This window comes from Micrasema longulum, unplaced genomic scaffold (genome assembly GCF_059751315.1).
Source record: "Micrasema longulum isolate JH-2025_06_02 unplaced genomic scaffold, ASM5975131v1 h1tg000160l, whole genome shotgun sequence".
Taxonomy (NCBI): Eukaryota; Metazoa; Arthropoda; class Insecta; order Trichoptera; family Brachycentridae; genus Micrasema; species Micrasema longulum.
In genome coordinates, this window is record NW_028277365.1 from 403,448 (window position 1) to 422,713 (window position 19,266).

At 30.9% G+C, this 19,266-nt stretch overlaps 1 protein-coding gene across 1 annotated transcript in view; it reads left to right on the forward strand.

The window, feature by feature from the left end:
- LOC148284078 (uncharacterized) overlaps positions 1 to 19,266 on the forward strand; it is a gene marked incomplete at its 3' end in the record, with an annotated part of 635,761 nt that overhangs the window by 382,555 nt on the left and 233,940 nt on the right. Inside the window, exon 2 of the mRNA XM_088242710.1 lies at positions 10,691 to 10,856. Coding sequence (XP_088098836.1) covers positions 10,691 to 10,856 — 166 coding nt within the window. The remainder of the gene's footprint in view (positions 1 to 10,690; positions 10,857 to 19,266) is intronic.

Consider the following 19,266-nt stretch of genomic DNA (forward strand, 5'->3'; position numbering starts at 1 on the left):
ATGATGAGCATTGGTTAGTACGTTCCTGATAATTACCTAAGACAGCGTCAGCATAGATTGTTTTATATTCCGATATACAGGACCAACCTGCCGATGGTTATGCCTGTTGAAAGAGCTACCGCTATGCTGAACAACACCGCTCTGGATATTGATCTGTTCCATGTATGCGAAGGGGTTTTCCGGAGCAGGATTCTCCTACTACTTTGACATGAATTTCTTTCATGTATTTTTTTTTATTTTTTATAATATGTACGTATTAAATGTATGTTTGTAATGTATATGTTTTATTTAAATAAATGAATTGAATTGTTTTTTTATTTAAAAAAAACCTTTTTTTATCTCTCATTGAATACATTTTTGTTATTTTTTTAGGTTAACATTTTCTTTTATTTTTCCTTATTTTATTTACTTTTTTTACATCTTAATTTTAATAGGTACTTTTAATTTTCTTATTATTTTTATTATTTTTGTAGATTTGAATGTCAATTTACAGTGTTTTATTTATTTAGTTGTTTTGATTACATTTATGAGCACACATTATTTATATATGTATTTAATTTTTTTCTTATATTTAAAATATATTCTAGTAAATTGCTATTCTTTACTTTTAATTGGATTATTTTCTTAATTAAAAAAAATATATTTGCAACTATTTTTATCTGTTCATTATTTTAATTTATTTTATGTTTATTATTTTATACGTATACAGTATTATATCTGTACTTTTTTTATTTAATTATAAATTAATACTAATGTCTGAGCACCCGATGAGAAACTTTTATTGAATAGTTTATCGGGACAAAATATATTTTAATACTTTGTTTTATTTAGAATGTATTAATATTGTAATAATGTATTTATTTTATTGAATAAAGACTCTATGAAAAAAAAAATATAAAAGTTATACTTCATTCTAACAATGGTTACCTTAAGTGACTTGAGATAAGGAACTGATGGCCTGATAATCACAGTCTATTTTTATCTTATTAAAATTATATGTTTGTCTTATTTAGTGATCTAATTAGATTACATCTAAGTTTGAAATATATATTTTTTTTTACAGGGCTCTTGGCCTCATAGAGCTCGGTACACGTTAATATTATTTTTATAGTATGTATCTTTATATGAATAAATAAAATAAAATAAATATACTTATATATTTGTCACGGGGTACAAGATATTTTGTTATTATCGAAGATCTTGATGAATATAATATCTAATTTAAAATGAGTTCAAATACCTTAATGGCAGTTTTTTTTTTATGATATTCACAGTAGTTGTCGAGATATTTTTTATTGTTGAACAATTCTATTTTGCTACAAATTACTGATATGATTGTTCGTTTTTTTTTTTATCCATTTTTTTTAATGTATCTTTTGAAGTTGGTTTTGTTTATTATGTACATTATATTCGACTTTATTTTAAACAAGTACTGAAAAAAAATATTCGTAAATTGATTCACATTTTTGCTTCCAAATATAATTGGTAATTTAATGTATTTTATTTAATTTTTCACCATTAAAATATAGTCTTATCTTGTACTAAATTCCCATCGGTAATTAAAAATAAATATTTAACAATATTTTGATTTATTATTTAAAAAGTTTAAGATTTCTTTATGGCTATAGTATTTAAGGTATCAATATTGAGAGAGTGAAACAGTTAAGGTACTTAGGCAGTATCATCACAGAAAATCTAGACCCCGACATTGAGATAAAATGCAAAATAGATGCAGCCTGAACAGGATTTAACAAAATGAAAAATCTTCTTTGTGACGATGATATAAACCTTAAGCTGAGACAATTTATGGTCAAATGTTATATATGGTCTGTCTTACTGTGCGGTGTAGAGGCGTGGACTCTAAAGGTTAATATTGTAAACCGCCTTGAAGCATTTGAAATGTGGATCCACCGTAGAATGTTAAGAATATCTTGGACCGATATGATAACCAACAATGAAGTATTACGTAGAGCCGATACTAATAGATCACTACCGCCAAGCTCCGTAAGATATCATATTTTGGCCATGTGTTAAAGGTGATAAATATGCCATACTTCAGCTTGTCATGAAGGGGAAGATCGAGGGACGTAGAGGGGTCGGAAGAAAACAGCTTTCCTGGCTTCGAAACATCCGAGCATGGACAGTATTATAACTTTAGAGGAGCTGTTTTGCACTGCTCAGGATAGAGAAGCTTTCTCCCGAGTGATCGTCAACGTCGGGGGGACCCGACATGGCACGTGAAGAAGAAGAAGAAGAAGATAGTACGAGTATTTAAACAAATATTTTTTATGAAATAACTTTTTGTTTCTTTATTTTGCGTTATCGTTTTTATAAGTATTTGTTTGGATTTAAAATTTTACCAACGTTTTATTTAAATAAAATAAAAAATCCTTTTGTTTTTTTATATGTTTGTTTTATAAAATTTACTTTACTTTAAAAAAACTTGAATGCATTGTAATCCAGAGTGTATAATCAAATTCAGTTTTGTATTATATTTAAATTTTGTAAAACATTTGTGCTCCACAAAGGCGTTTACCTAAAGAGCTGACATATATACAACGAATTTAGCTCGATTCTTATATTTGAAAATAAATAAATAAAAATATTTAACAATTGCAACGCCGATTACACCTCAGGAACGGACGTGTTTAAAAAGTTTCGTCGTACGATTAAAAACGTAAGCTATTTTTTATTTTATGCAACAAAATATTTGTTTGTAAAATTTTGCTGAACTGAATATATTAATTATAACACAAACAGTTGTTGTATCAGATACTTGCGGAGCGACCCACGCCACACATTTCAGTATCATTCTGCCTGAGCTAACCGCAGTTGGCAGGACTAATTCGGTACTGCCACATCTCAAAACCAAACAACGCAATTCTGGAGGGCGAACTGTGTCGGTAGAGTGTGACGTCACACTCGACTATACACGGGGGAATTAAAAGGACGGATTGCCATCAAACAGTTGAGATACGAATATACGGCCTGTTTTGGAGTAAGTGGTATTTGTTTTAACAAGAGTTCAAGGATGTGGTAAGCAATAGTAATTCACTAATTAATTGTAAAGAAGATAACTATTTTTTTTCTAATTATTATTAAATAAACACAATCTAAAGTTTGATATCAATTATTAGATTAAGTCAAATTGAAATATGTACGTATACATCAGGGGCGAACCGTGTATATAAGCTATTATGCAAAGCTTACCATTTTATTTGACTAACCATAATAATGTTTTATTGTAACTTTATTTACAGAAAAACAAATAAACAATTACCATTTATTTTAAATCATTTCCACCGTTTGTATTTTTATCCTAATATAAATATAAATTTTAATAAAGCGCGACCAGCGCCTGCGGTGAGCCAAGAAACTAGCCGATAATTCCAGCTTAATTTTTCATGCAAATAAGCATACTATATTTTAAATGTATTAACCCCATTGTGGGTTTTTTCTTCTAGGACTATTTTAATTTGAGATGGTACTTTTGACATAAAACCATAATTACTTTCATGCGTCATATTGCAGGACATATAGCGCTCCACGCGGCCGTTTTTAGCACTATTAATTACTAGAACAATGCGGCTAGTTGACATTTTAATTGAATTCCTAATATCCACTGAATTCATAATGGTATTTTTTATTTATTTTCTAATGAATTATAAAGAATATTAAAGTAATGGATAATATATCTATGTAATATAAAAAATCACAAAGTTACATAGTTTGAGTAGATTTCATGAATGAGAGTTACTGTATCACACAGAACCACGGAAAAATATCAATTTACAGTATATATTAAGTACATTATATTATGTACCTCCTATGTAGTTACAAATATATGATATTTTTTATAGCTTACCTGTAAATAAAATCACCATTCGCCACTGGTATACATGACTATTTTTGTGTTTTGGTTTACATAAATTTTGAGGACAGATAATATTGATAAAAAGGTGTTTGAACATTGTTTTCCTGTCATTGTCTTGCAGATGTGATTAGTGAGCTTGACATTTAATTTAAAATCTAAATTCTTGGTTTTGTCGTGAAAGCGTGCAAAAACTGTTCGGATGAACGTAAAAAATGTGGTGTTACTTTTCATTGTTTAAGTAGGTAACTAGGAACTTGTTTATGATTGAATTCCAAAACTGTTAATATTTCATTTTAAAATATAGAATTCTTTTTGCAAATGTCAAATTTTGCTCAACTTACCAACAGTGATCCATTTTATGTAATAATCCATTTTTCAAAAATGTATGGAATGTCAATTAAAATTATTTAAGCATTACTAGAAATCCCTTAACAATAATTTAATACGTAGAAATTAGGAAATCGTAAGGAAATTAATCAATTTAGTATCCATTGAAAGGAATTGTTGTTTGTAAACGATAAAACACAATTTTTTTTAATGCAAAAATAGCAATCTCCGATCTTTATTTATTTCGACGGCTTACGCCTTTAACAAAGTATAAAATAATGTTGAATAACAATTATAATAATACAAAACACTTGAACACTGTATAAAAAATATAGATACATGAAAAATATTAGCAGGAAATAAGGAAATAAAAAAAAATAAAAAACAAAAATTATAACATAGGTAAGCAGCAAATTAAAAATAAATAAAGGGTTTATATAAAAAAAGGATTGAAGTAACAGAGGCGATGTATCATAGCATAAACAGTAAAACAAGTATAACACTTAGTACATTTTTATAATTTAGAAAATAAGTGATTAAAAAGTAATGATTTTAATTGGTATAAAGATAAATGAAATAAATCTAAGTTTCCATGTTTGTTTACTAACATGTGGAACAGTGAAATAGGCGAGTTTTTGGTATAGTTTGAACTATGCAAATCAACAGCAAAATAAGTTTTTTATCTCGTCCCACGCTCTCACATAAAAATTCATACAATTTAAAAGTTCGGGACTGTCAAGAACATTATTGAATAACTTGAAAAGCAGCACTAAATCTGAATTTCCCTTCTATCACTAAAACATGTTAATTTTTACTGCTTCATTAAACATTTATAGTTAAGCTCTTCAATTGAAATGTTTAATTTAAAATTTATAAATCTTAAAAACTTGTGTTTGACCTTCTCCATACTGTTTATATGGGTTACATAATAAAGAGACTAAACTGAGGACCTACATATATTCTAACTGGCTTCTTACTAGGGTCATGTATAATATGTTTAATGGATCAACAAACTTAAATATGAACTTTTAATTAAAAAAAACCGTTAGTCAAAAAAAAAACAAATAACCCGCTACCTTATATCTTGTAGGCTTGTCAAAATCTAGGAGAGACATGATATTGAAGGAAGTTATAAATAGTACACCAAAATACCCAGATAAAACTTTGTTGGGTTTTTTCTAACAACTAGCAGGAAACAAACCCGTGACGTCAATTTCACAGTTTACTGTTTAACCAACTGCGCTACGGTGTTTGTTATTTAATAAATATATATTATATATATATTTATTTAAATATATCGGTAGTTCAACGCTCACTACTTATATATTTGACTACGTTCCATCCCTTCGCATTCAATCATCATCATTCCCTTTCCGCAGCACCTCCGCTGCACAATTGCAGCGTTCCTTGATCATTATTGTTACATGAAGGTAAGATGATTAGTCTTACGCTACAGGTATCAGTCCAGGGACTTTAAAATATTCAAGTTTAAAAACACCTTTTTCAATAAATGTTTCATATTAACCATGTCGGGAATCGAACCTGAGGCCTCTTGCATGGTAGTCAAACCCCCTGACCACGAGGCCAAAAATAGATCCCATTTATTTATTTAACACTTTATATACGTATACAATATATATACATATAAGGGTGGGCATATTTCCTTAAGGAAATTTCTTCCTACCTACCCAAACCGTCCAGTTTGAGAAAATAACAAATACATGGACATATTGAATCTTACAATTTTATACAAAATTAAAAACAGAGATTAACAAAATAATATGTACAAAAATAACACTTCTACGAATATAATAATTAACACTATACTCTGAAGAAAAGAAAGGGGTAGGAAGGAAAAAAGAAGAATAAAGGAACAATTTAAACATTTAGATAGTAACATTTCAATCTTGACTTAAATGTAAATAAAGGAGGGGCGTCTCTAACATCAGTGGGTAGATTATTCCACAATCGAGCGGCTACTACTGTGAAATAGGAGGCAAGAAATTTAATATCAACACCATTCAATAGCTTTAGATTTTAATTTTAAAACTGTCGTATCAATAGCTTTCTTTGTTAAAGTAGTGCCTTGCGCGTGGGCCGAGATAGGTGGGTTCGAAGTGCGTTCGGGTGCTTCACACCTAGGTTCATTGTTGGCGTTACATTTTCAGGCAAATACAACACAGAAAAATATCCAAAATTTTGTCATCAGCTGAGGAAAGATGATGATGATATTTTTTTGAGTGCTTTTTCTAAAAGCTTAAAAGTTTTTTTCGTTAAAAGTAGTGATGTTCATTCTTTCCGTTCATTCGAGTTCTCAACCCGACCTAATCACGCGTCGAGCTCTCCTATCAATAGAGTTGCATTCGATCGGCAATTCACAATTGAATTGAATGAAAACACTTCCTCCACTATGGAGTATGGAGCCCCGATGTATACCTCGGGAGCGAACCATTGTTCAACTAATCCAATATTTGTTCAACCCACTCAGACATCCAATCGTCCGTTGATTTGAAAGTTGAATGACAAGAACGCGGATTTAAGCCAATGGGAAAATAACGAAATGTTTTCCATTGAAAAAACTGTTTTTAAGATTATTTTATTGACAAAGAAAACCGTTTTCATAAATCGTCTGCGTCCGAGCGAATAACGAATGCGGTTCTGGGTATTTATACATTAATTATATTTAAAAGCGTTTGATAGAGTTGACAGCAAAATTATGGAAGGTGTTATCGGAGTACGGAGTGAGCGGAAATCTGACACGAGCTATTGCTTCTCTGTATAAAGACAGCACAGCATGTGTTAGGGTAAACGGATCATACACATCGTGGTTTGACATTCATAAAGGAGTAAAGCAGGGATGTGTGATGTCACCATGGCTGTTCAACGTGTATATCGATAACTGCACGAAAGAACTAAAAGGCTTGAGAATGGGAGCAAAAATGGGTGATAAAAATATCAATTGTCTTTTGTAGGCTGACGATGCCGTACTTCTTCCTAACAACAAAGAGGAACTGCAATTATTGGTAACAAAGGTGTACGATGTATGCGAGGAAAGCAATATGCTGATGAATGTCGATAAATTGAATGTAATACACGATTTTTTCATAATATAAATTTGTTCGTTTCGTAAATTTTAAATTAGGTATTCCAGTTGAACATATAAATTACTCATACTTAAATAAATATTTAAATGTACAAACATTAGAAAATAGAAGAAAACTGAATAATTTATTTTTTTTTATTTAAAATATTAAATTCAATATTCGATTGTTCCGAACTGTTACAACTAATTAACTGGCGAGTTCCGGGCCGAGTTACCCGATTTAATAAACTAGTCCATGTAAATGTGTCTACTACAAAGTGCACACTGTACACTCGCCAATAAGGAGAATTCATGCGTTTGCAAATGAATACGCAACTGACGTAGATATATTTAATACAACACTTTTGAATTTTTTTTGAAATTTACTTTCTTAAAATTAAAAAACGTTAATAATACTTTGTTGATTTCAATTGTTTACCGTTTATTGACTTATATCTGTATTCTGAATTAGAATTTTTCTAACTTCTTTTAATTTTAAGATTATTTAAATATAACTTATACGAAAAAATCCAATTCTGTTCTCTCGACTGCAATAAATGTATGTTTTATTATGTAAACCTATATATTTTCTACGTTTATGTAATGATGATTCTTAATTCACTTTTATTTTTTCTCCTTTTGTGCAAAATTCATTTTTTTCTTCATATTTAAAAATGCACTTCTGTTTTTTCCACTGCAAAATATAGTATTTTTTATATTTTTAGTATACATATATATTTCTACTAATATGTAAAGATGAAACTTTTGGTATTTTTCTTTTTCTTCTTAAAATCATTCATAGCTTTTGCTACTTCTGTGTAAAATACATGTCTGTATTTATTTGTAAATATGTATTTAAAACATGTAAAAGCCAACAAGGCGTTGAAATTAATTAATAATAACAATAATAATAGAACAATTATATTCTTTATGTCCCGTTAGAAAATTAGTTGTTGAGTCGGGACTCTTCTACATTAGAATTCATACTAATGTTTTGAGTTTCTCAAAATTTTTGTAGACGTGAACTTAATTTAACCCCTTAGAGAGCTGTAAACATTGACATGTTTACATAATTTTTAGAAAAGGGAATTTATTTGAGTAAATGCATTTATTTTGAGGTTATTTATATACAAAAAAAAAATATTTTTTTTTGTTTATCATTAGCTTTTTATTTTTATTTTCTATTGAATATGTTTTGCGACTTAAATTACAAAAACGAAACGTTTATTTTAAGATTTTCCCTTTTTTTTATTTTAGAAGAAATTGCCATTTGCAAATAAGCCCGGCAATGTACAAAAACACTATGTACAAAAATTATAAAATAAATAGAAGTCTAGGCATTTACAGGACTTATGACCTGTCATTTGCTGGTTCAAGTGGCCACTTTACACACTGTGTTACATTCACCATTCTGTCTTTATTTGAACATCTGTATTCCTCCAGTGCGACAAAAGACGGGTCTTATGACGTCTCATTGACCCGTCCTTATTTTTAATGAAAAAAAAAGAACTTCTGCATCTGTCATTTATAAAAATAAAGCGATAGGATCTCGCAAAGGGTGTGTAAAAAATAATTTCTAGAGTCTCAAGTGCCATAATACAGGGAGAAACTACGGGTATACGTTTGTAAGAAGAAAAGTGAGACAGCGTTTTCTCTGAAGGTGATTCTTAGTGAAAATATGAAATTTATTGGTCATAGATGTCGCTTTTTATCATTTTTTGTTGAAAAATACCATTGTTACGTTTGTTTTCAATGGAAATTTTACAAAACTTGGTTTGCGGAAATTTTGCACTACATTGATATACATATACTAAAACAATATAATTTAGATCCTTTTCACAAGATGGTGTAAAAAACAAAAAATAACTAATCTAGCGCCATTTTTTAAACATATTTTTTTTTATTTTTTTTATTTTTTATCTTACAAACTATAAATAAATATAAAAACAATTTAACCTCACTGAGTTTCCCGTGCCGAGGACACTTTAAATTTTTTTTTTTATTGAAAACCTTTATTAGCATAAAAAAAACAAATCGTACATTAAAAAAATGGAACACTTAAGCTTGAACTTGCTAAAAAAGAGTCTGGCTCTTGTGTTTGGCAAGTTTACAAAATATTATGAGAAATAATAAAAAAATGCAAAACAAAATAATACAATAAATAAGAAATTAAGCAATTGTAAAAATTGAGAAAATTTAACACTGACAAAAAAAATAAAAATACAAAATTTCTCAATTGATATTTACAGGCACATATTATACATACATCTTTATTTTCAGAATACGGTTAGTGTTAATAATGTCAAAAAGCTTTTATTTAATTTATCCTTAAATTTTCCGTAATTTATTTCTTGACAGATTTTGTGGTAAATTATTGAAAAGCGTCCGTCCTATATAAATACAATGATGTTTGGCCGTAGTAGTTTTAATTCTCTGATGAGCTTAACAATAAACTTTTTTTTGAAATATTTTAATATTTGAGAATAAGCAAAGAAGTCTCACTTAATAAAATAATTATTTACAATAACAATATTATGTGGAAGCCTCTAATTGGACTTTATCATATGTTTTTTATTTATATCCCCACAGAGATGAGGTAGAATTTTTTTTCAAATTCAAGTAGGGATATAAATAAAAAATATATACCTACTCCCTCTTGGGAGAAAATCCAGATTTGTGTGTGTACAAAAGTACACGTACCAAAAATAATTTTGTTTATCATATGTGTTTATAATTTAATTATATCTTATAAATTAACAAATGTCTGTTGGCTGTCCAATGAAATAACATAAAATAAACAGATAGGTATAAATAACAAAATGTTCAGATAGTTTTAAACACTACGTATTGATATTTATAGTAAATTTACGTACATCTATATTATTCATATTACAAAACGCGCAATGAGAGAAAAAAATCTTACATAAGCTATACACTTGTCGAACAATTGATTTAATATGGTTTTAGCTATGGATAAATAATTAGTTTCATTAGGAACTACCTTAAGGTCCTAGTTTTAATTCCCGGGATGATCAACATGGAATATATATTTAAATATTTTTTTTAATTAAGCATTTCACTTTCTCTGGACTGGCAACCGAAGCGTAAGACTGATCATCTTACCTTCCTGTGACAGATGATCGAGATACGTTTCATTTGATTTAACGACCCAATGCCCTGGGCACCATCTATTGTGGATAAGGGGACGATGATGATGATACAAGTGCCCAGCCATTTACGACCCGCAAGCAGAACAATATCATCCTTCGCTCGTCCTTTTTTGTGGTCTTCCTTCGCCTTATATCACGATAAAATATTTAATAAATTTCAATAAGCCTTCACCAAGAAGTTCCGCTAAATTATTTGAACGTTTCAATTGTCTAATCGTTGTCTTCTTTTCCTTGCAGCTCACGTAACGGCCATGGTAGGCGGAGCAGGTGCACTGAGGTGTGAAGTAGACAGAGCCAAGTGTGGCGAAGTCCACTCGCTGAAGTGGTACCGCGGGGAGCAGAGGATCTACGTCTTCTCCGAGGGGCGAGGAGTCGCCAGGAAGGAGGGAGACATGAGTGACAGGTAAGAGAACTTTTCTTTTATTTGATCGGCCGTTTGAGTCACAATATATGTCCTTTTTATATTTATTGAGATTTTAGGTGCCTTTGATTATGCCCGGTGGCTAATGATTTTATCCAACTACGACCTCGACAAATATCTGCAAACGTTTCAAATTAAAGTAAACTTATTTCTAACTAATTCCTAGCTTATCCTTATTCCAATTGGAATGTTGTGTATTTTCGTGGAAACAAACTATTATCGCGTGAGGTTACATATGGCTGTCCTCAAGGCTCTGTTTTTGGACCACTTTTGAAGAATGTATTGTTCGATGACTTTCTCAAACTTTTCTTTCCTTCGTCATGTGGGAATAAGGCTTTTGCCGATGTTGGATGTATATAACAACAACAATTACAAACCATCACGCCGTTGCCCCGTTAGGGTACGCAGAGAGGACAGAACGCCACATCACTCTATCACTCACGCCAATTATTCTGACTTTTGACATGTCCATCTTCAAGTATTTGTTAGATTTGGTCATGACATGTCTTTCTCGGTCTTTTCATATTTTTGCATTCATCAACATTCGCATTTTATATATTTTTAGCCGTCTTTTTGCTGTCCATTCACTCTACATGTCCAAACCAGCGCAGAGCTACTTCCTTGATTTTGTCGATAGTGCCTATCTCTGTCGTACATAATATACGGATCTCGGCATGTATTTTGATTGAAGATAATAGCTGCAGATCCTAAGAGTGTTAATAAATAAACTGCTTATAAGTAAATAAATCAAATAATTTAATGTAGCTGATTAAAGTTTTTGAAACAAATTGAGTTTTGGTCAATAAAACACAATTTTCAGTTTAAAAATACAACTTTTTCTATCCTACTTTTTTAATTTCTGGCAACTTCTATTTTAGCATTCGTTTTCAAACTTTAGTGTAATTCTTGAAAAAAACTATCTTATATTTTACATGCTGGGAAAGCTTTGAATTCAGGAAAAGTGGCTTTCCACAAAGTTGCACGCTAAGCCAGAGCTAGCTGGGGTTTTTCTGTTGAAACTTCAACGGTTTTTTATAAAACCATTAACATAGGCATCGTGTACTATGCAGCTGGCTGATGAGCACACAAAGCTTAATTGAAATATTTTAGGCGAATTATTTTTAATGGACAAAAGCAACCTCTTACGACTCTTGCTGGAGGTATAGGACAGGCTTGATGAAAACACTCCCGGTTTTAATAAGTTAGCTTCCATTGAATCTGAAGATCTAGTAGCGATTCCCGAATTTTTACTTTTAAACAAAGCATTTCTCTGTGATCAATTGAGTTTGTCTTAACCAAACTGAAAGAATGTACCGATTAGATTTTTAAAAATCGACTTTAATGCTCTTCTTGATGCTTGGCAATCGCGATTGGAATTATCCCTTTTTAAATAGGTTACTTTTTTAATATTAATCCGTCAGCGTTTAAAGTTTCCTAAGGTCATCCCTGATCACTAGACAATCCAGTTTTTATTAGATTATGGTTATTTAAAATGATTAACTTTTTATACGTTTTCATCGGTTGTTGATGTGCTGGGGCGTCCGGGCCGTTGGTCATCTTCAACGTCTTTACGGCCACCTTGAAAACGCTTATAATACTCTTAAACTCTTGTTTTATTCATAACAGAATCATCATTTGCCTTTCTGTTAACCAATGTTATCGCTGATTTTACATACTTTGTTACATTTTATTTCATTTTTAACAAAAAGTTTGATACAAGTTCTTTGATCCATTTCTTTTAACAAACGAAAATTGTTATGCTCATAATAACACGTCTTATCTTAGCGGCTACCACAGATAAAGTAAACAATGAAAACAGTTGAAAATTTAAGCATACTTTAGGAGTATGTATATCATAATAAAAATATTTACAATCACTCTCCAAATCCGCGAAATTTAAAAATTCCCGTTATTTTCTGAACACACCTCGAAATTAAAAATTACAAAAAACAAGCTTCTGAGTTTTATAAGAGAGAATATTATGTATAAGGTGGTTTGATTTATTTATCATCATTGAAATACGAAAATGGACGCAACAGCCTCCTAAAAAAAGAATCTTTAAGGTTTAGCGGTGGACTTGGCTTCGACGCGTGCTGCGGATACCCCAGTTGCCGCTTCTTCACACCTGCGGGCTCCCGCCTTCCTAGACCGTCGGTGACGATTTTTCGTCTGAATGAACGTGAAAGAAGATAGGAGTCAGGCATCTAGTGATGTCCGCATGCTCCACTCCGAAGTGAATGTGGAAAAAAAGTAAAAAAGTTAAGAGCTTTACCTTAGTAACGCTTTTGGTCAATTTTTGTTTCATATTTTAAAATGTTAAAAAATATACAGTTTGGGAAATAATGCGTTTAGTAGGAAATATACTCGTAGTTGCGCCTTGTTGAGCATTAGTGTTGGAAGCCGAATTTAAAATTATTATAAGGTACACTAGCGGGCATAAATGGAGAATCGCTTTAGCTACGTACTGATAAACTTACTCCTGTATCTTTTAAAAGGATTCCTTGAAAAACTTTTCGTTTTATTTTTACCAGTGTTTCTTAAATATTTGCCCACAAAATATATTTTTTTAAATTGACACTTAATTTTTGCAATAATTTGTTTTAATAAAACAGCGTTCTAAAATATCGTGACTTATGCAAAAATTTCAAAATATACGCAATGTATCGCGATACAATATAAAAAAGGTATATTTAAATAGGTGCGTAGGTTTTTAGTGTCACAGTTATACATAGAGTCGGCCATTGTAGCGTCCCGTTGTGAGGAGTGTGAATAATGACCAATTTTGATGAAATAAGAGAATGTCAATATTCAATGTATCAACAGATTTCAAAGATTTACAAAAAAAACCTCAATAATATAGAAAACTTAAATGTTGCCTTTATTGGTTGACAGCTTTGCTCTGTGAATTGTAGTGAGACACTGCAAAAAGTGAGCCAAACAAATAAATGCAGATCAAATCCATCACAAAATATACGCTATTTACCAGTTTTGCTCGACCAGTAAAGATGAGAACCTATCCAAAATGTAGACAAGAATCATGTCCGGCCTTCACACAAGATGTGTGCAGAATCAAAATAAAAAAATAGCATTCAAAATTTAAATAATCTCGGAGCCTCATAATCATGAATTTTCTTACCATGCAAGAGGTCTCGGGTTCGATTCCCGACATTGTTTATATGAAATATTCATATATGAAAGATTCAATGGACGGTGGTCATCAGGTAGACGTTATTTACACCGATTACAGTAAATGCTTCGACCGAATCGATCACAAATTACTATTAAAAAAATTAACTAAAATCGGTATTAGAGGTGACCTTTTCAGATGGTTTTCATCTTATATAGACAACAGGTCGCAAGCGGTAGTGGTTAATAATTTTATTTCTAGTTGGGTACGGGTCCCCAGCGGGGTGCCTCAAGGGTCTCTTCTGGGACCTTTGCTCTTCATAATTTTTGTTAACGACATTGATAAATGCTTTACCTCTTCGCGCTTGCTTTGTTTTGCTGACGACATGAAAATTTTTGCAACAATCAAGACCCTAGCTGACGTCTTTGATCTGCAGTCAGATCTCGACCGTCTAGAGGATTACTGCAACTCCAACTGCTTGGACCTTAATCCTTCTAAGTGTTCAGTTATTACATTTAGTCGCAAAGTAAATTTTTTACGTACTAACTATGTGCTTAAGGGTCAAAACCTCCAACGCTCATTATGTGTAAAGGATCTAGGTGTCTTCCATGATAGTAAATTACTTTTTGACACCCATGTTGACAGCATCATAAAAAAGTCATCGCGTGCGCTTGGCTTTGTTATGCGTAGCTCTACGTCGTTCACTATGGCAAAGACACTCATAATCCTTTACTGTACATTAGTGCGAAGCAACTTAGAATATGCATCACAAATATGGAATCCTATGTACAATGTGCAGATATCACGAATTGAAAATATTCAAAAAAAAATTGTAAAGTTCATGTGTTTCCGGTTGAAACTTGAGTTTAAATCTGACCAGTATATTCATATATGTAAAAAACATCACCTACTGCCTCTGCAAAAACGTCGCGAAATAGCGGATATAATTTATTTACTTAAAATTGCCTCTGGTTCAATTGACTGCCCTGAACTACTTTGCAAACTTTCTATCAATGTTCCTTCCAAAGTTTTAAGAAATAACCCTCTTCTTCACATACCTCTTGTTTCATCTAATTATAGGCAAAATTCATATTTATGGCGAACTTTTAATAATTTTAATGTAATTAATAAATCATTTAACATAGATTTATTTGAAAATAGTCTTAATAACGTGCGGCGTTTGCTTTCGAAATAACTCGTAGTATTTTTTTCTTTTCTTTTAAATTTACATTTAATTACTATTCATTTTATGTTCGAGAATCTTTTTCAACTTACTGTGATGCTACTTGTGAAAACCTGTAATTGGCTTATTTGTTATTTGTTTTGTTATATAAATATGTGATAATTATAGCTGTTGGTTATCCAAATAAATAAAATAAATAAAAAAATAAAAAAATAAATATTATTTAAAGGGGTGTTTTTACACTAGAACATTTCATAGTCTTGATGGCTGGGATAATACCTGGGGCATAAGACTGATCACTTTGACTCAATGTAACAGAAATTATCAAGATACGCCGCAATTGGTGTATCAATGCAGAGCCCTATGCATCATTAGGTGCGGAAAGGGAATGATGATGATTTATATTGACAGTATATTTGTTTTTAATAAAATAATTCTAAAGGGAAATAAACTTGAAAAATACATTTTATTTGGTAGTTAAAACTAATAAAAGGTCGGTCTAAGTCAATTGGTCTAACACTCGTCGCTTGACCATTTAAAAAAAACTTATTTTTTATGTGCCATCATCCGAACATGTTGGCATTTCAAAATTGTCCTTATTTTAATTTAATTGTTTTTACTTTTTGTGTGGCTTTTTTGTATTTGTTTTTCGCAGTTTTAACGATTTATGAAAACACATCTCAGAGTTAAAAAAAGGGGTAAGATTGAGATAAGATATTTTCACCTTAATGTTATTCTTAAGGTTGAAATTTCAGCCTGAATCTTTTGTTAAAAGTCAAATTTTCATGGAAAAGATTTTGGAGGAAAGAAATGAGTCTAAAAACTTTTTTACATATAGTTTGTAACAAATTGTATTCACTTACTAAATTTTAGGTCAGAAACTCGCCCACCTTAAAAACTTTAAAAAAATGAAATTCGGAAATTTTTAACAAAAAAAGTCAAGATTAATTTGAATTACCAACAAATAAGGATAAATGCACATGAAAAATCAAATTTTTGAAAAATGGTTATGTAACAATTTTTTCGACTACTACATTTGGACTGACCCTATATTATTTATTAAAAAATAAAAATGACAAACAATGGTTGAGTATGTCCAAATGCTCGCAGACTGGCTGGGTTTCCTTCCTAGGGAGTTATTCACATTTTAATATATTTCAACAGAGACGGAAAACATTATTGAGAAGGGAACATGGACGTCTAGAGATTTACAGAGCTTATGACATGAGTTGAAGAAATGTGGATGTTCAAACATGGGCAGAATGGTGAATGTTACACAGTGTGTAAAGTGGCCACTTAAACCTAATATATATAATAATACTGTCACAAGGCAATGGCAAAAAAAAAATTTCAAAGTATAAAAAATACATTATTTTATCAAGTTATCGATTGGAATATCACCAAACGGTGATGAATCTTCATAACCATCTATGGCCAATGCCTACAAAACCTAATTCAAATCAGAATGTCTGGCTTTAGGGTGTTGGTTTTATTATTTAAAGAAGAATACCAGTTTTGTGGCCTTTTATTACGCAGACTATCTTTATGTTTGGGCTTAACCCAACCAAAAAATAAAAAATGCAACCCTAGATGTTGATTATGCATATTATTTGCCTCGGTACGAATGAATCCTCATTTCGGTCCAGAACACGCAATAAACGCGAATTTATGGTGCCCGGGATATCTCAGTAAAGTTTATTACGGAGAAACGCAAGATGTCTTGTAAAAATAAGGACACCGAGCTTTCTGAATATCATTGATGTGTATCATCAATAAATATCGTGTCAAATATCGTGATGCATATACCGTAATACTTGAATATACATTTTTCACAAAAAGTGGCGCAATTTTTTCACTGAAACTTTCAGGATTCCTGAAAGAGGCTTCTCAAAATGCTTGTAACTAGAACGGGAAAGCTGTACGCCGTGTGGGTAGTAGAAGGTTCTATATCTAAGCTGTTTATATGTCTTGTATGTTTAATGGATTCTTATAAAACAGGGGTGGCTAAACTCAGAGGTAATGCATAATACATATTTGTACATTTGCGGTGGTATAACTTGTATTTTTTAATATTAAAAAAACATTTGTTGTACTCTAACCACTAACCACACAAAATATTAATAAACAAATAATACAATCAACACTGTATTTGCACAGTATTATTATTATTATAGTTGGATAAACTTATAATGCGCCATTTTTGTGAAAATCTTTTCTTTATGGAATGAAACCGGTTGGTAGAAAATATTTGTAAAGAAATAGAACGTTTAAATTTATTTTTTTTTAACTTTTTTTTTATAAAAAAGAAATATAAGTTCTCTTTTAATTTCCCAAATATTTCAATTTTGGTGGCCATTTTCAACGAGTTGTAAATAACTCACTATTAGAAAATGGAAATCAAGTTGGGGTAAAGTGGGTTTCGAGCCTCGGACCTCTGATCCGCTACACTAGCCACGGGACCACAAATCGATTACATATACAATATATTAACATGTAAGGGTAGGCATTTTGCCTTTTGGCGATTTCTTTCTACCTACCCAAACCATTCAGTTTGAGAAAATTACAAATACATGGACATATTGAATCTTACAATTTTATACAAAAATAAAAAACAAAGATCAACAAAATAAAAATATTTAAAAAAATTAACACTATACTATGAAAAGAATAGAGAGGATGGGAAGGAAAGAAGAAGGGTAAAGGAACAATTTAAATACTTAGATAGTGACATTTCAATCTTGACTTCAATGAAAATAAACTTTAACATTAACTAAAAGTCGTTTTTAATTTATTTTTATTTAATTACGTAAAGTGTTTCAATATATGTATGTATATATAAACGGAGTGTATAATTCATCCTCTGGAATCCAGATGAAAGTTCGTAAGTCAAAAAATATAATTAATAAATATAATCTCGTAATTGCTATATACATAGGTAAAAAAATAGTATTCAAGAGGCGGTTAAGTAACGTCGCGTGCAAACAGCGTGTATTTTTCTAGGGCTAAATGCCAAATTGGCCTCCATACTAATTTCCTGTGATCGAACTAATTTAGGAAATTTTCGTCGGCTCAATAATATTACAAAAAGTAATTCTTCGACGGTCGAGACACTAAAACCGACGTTTTTTTGTTAATCAAAGCAATCAAGTCAGCTTTAAAAGCTTTAAAATAAAAAAACATTTATAGATCGAGGCCTTACTTTCATAATGCACAAGGTCATTAAAGTAAGTTCAAAAATAATTGCATTTAAAGCTTTTTTATTCTTTTAACGCCATATTTATCCCCCATTTTTTTCTTCTAAGCTTTAAAAGAGAAACTTTTATTCTAGGCAAAGCATAAAATTTTAAATCAACATCTTACACCTTAGTTAAAAATATTTGAAATACATAAAGACTTGATTTAATGCATTCTGTCAGTATTGCCTCGACATGCATTTTTGGGACAAGATTCCTGTTACCAATCCGAATTTCATCCATTTTACACCTATTCCATGGTCAACGTCGGCCGCGCATCCTCAATATTTATGCGCGAGTGAACCCGGATACTTTAATGAGTCACAGCTTTACACAAAATTATTTTATATGCGGTGATGCGACATTGTGTTACCTTAGGCAAAAGACAGAATATTCCGAAGTTCAGACATTAAAAAAAAAAAACACAGGGACATACAAATTACAACAAGAATGGAAAACACTTTAAAAAATGGAAATCTAGGCATTTACAGAACTTATGATCTGTCATTGGCTAATTTAAGTGGCCACTTTACACCCAAGCAAGATTCACCATTGTGCCGATGTTTGAATTTGTTAATCTTAATGATTCCTAAAGGAACGAAATCCAGTTTTTTGTCTACAAACATTAGAACAAACTCAGAATATTGTAAAAGAGATATATTTTTTAATAATTCCTTTTTTCTAATTTATAAAAAATAAAATTTAATTAACTAAAAAAATAATTAAAAATTATAAACACGCCTTTCTTACAATTAGCATGCACTCCTACCTACTGCTAATAATTGACTGATTAAATATTTTTTTCCTATGTTTTTGTCTCATTCACTGTAACACCGGCCACAGAAGAGG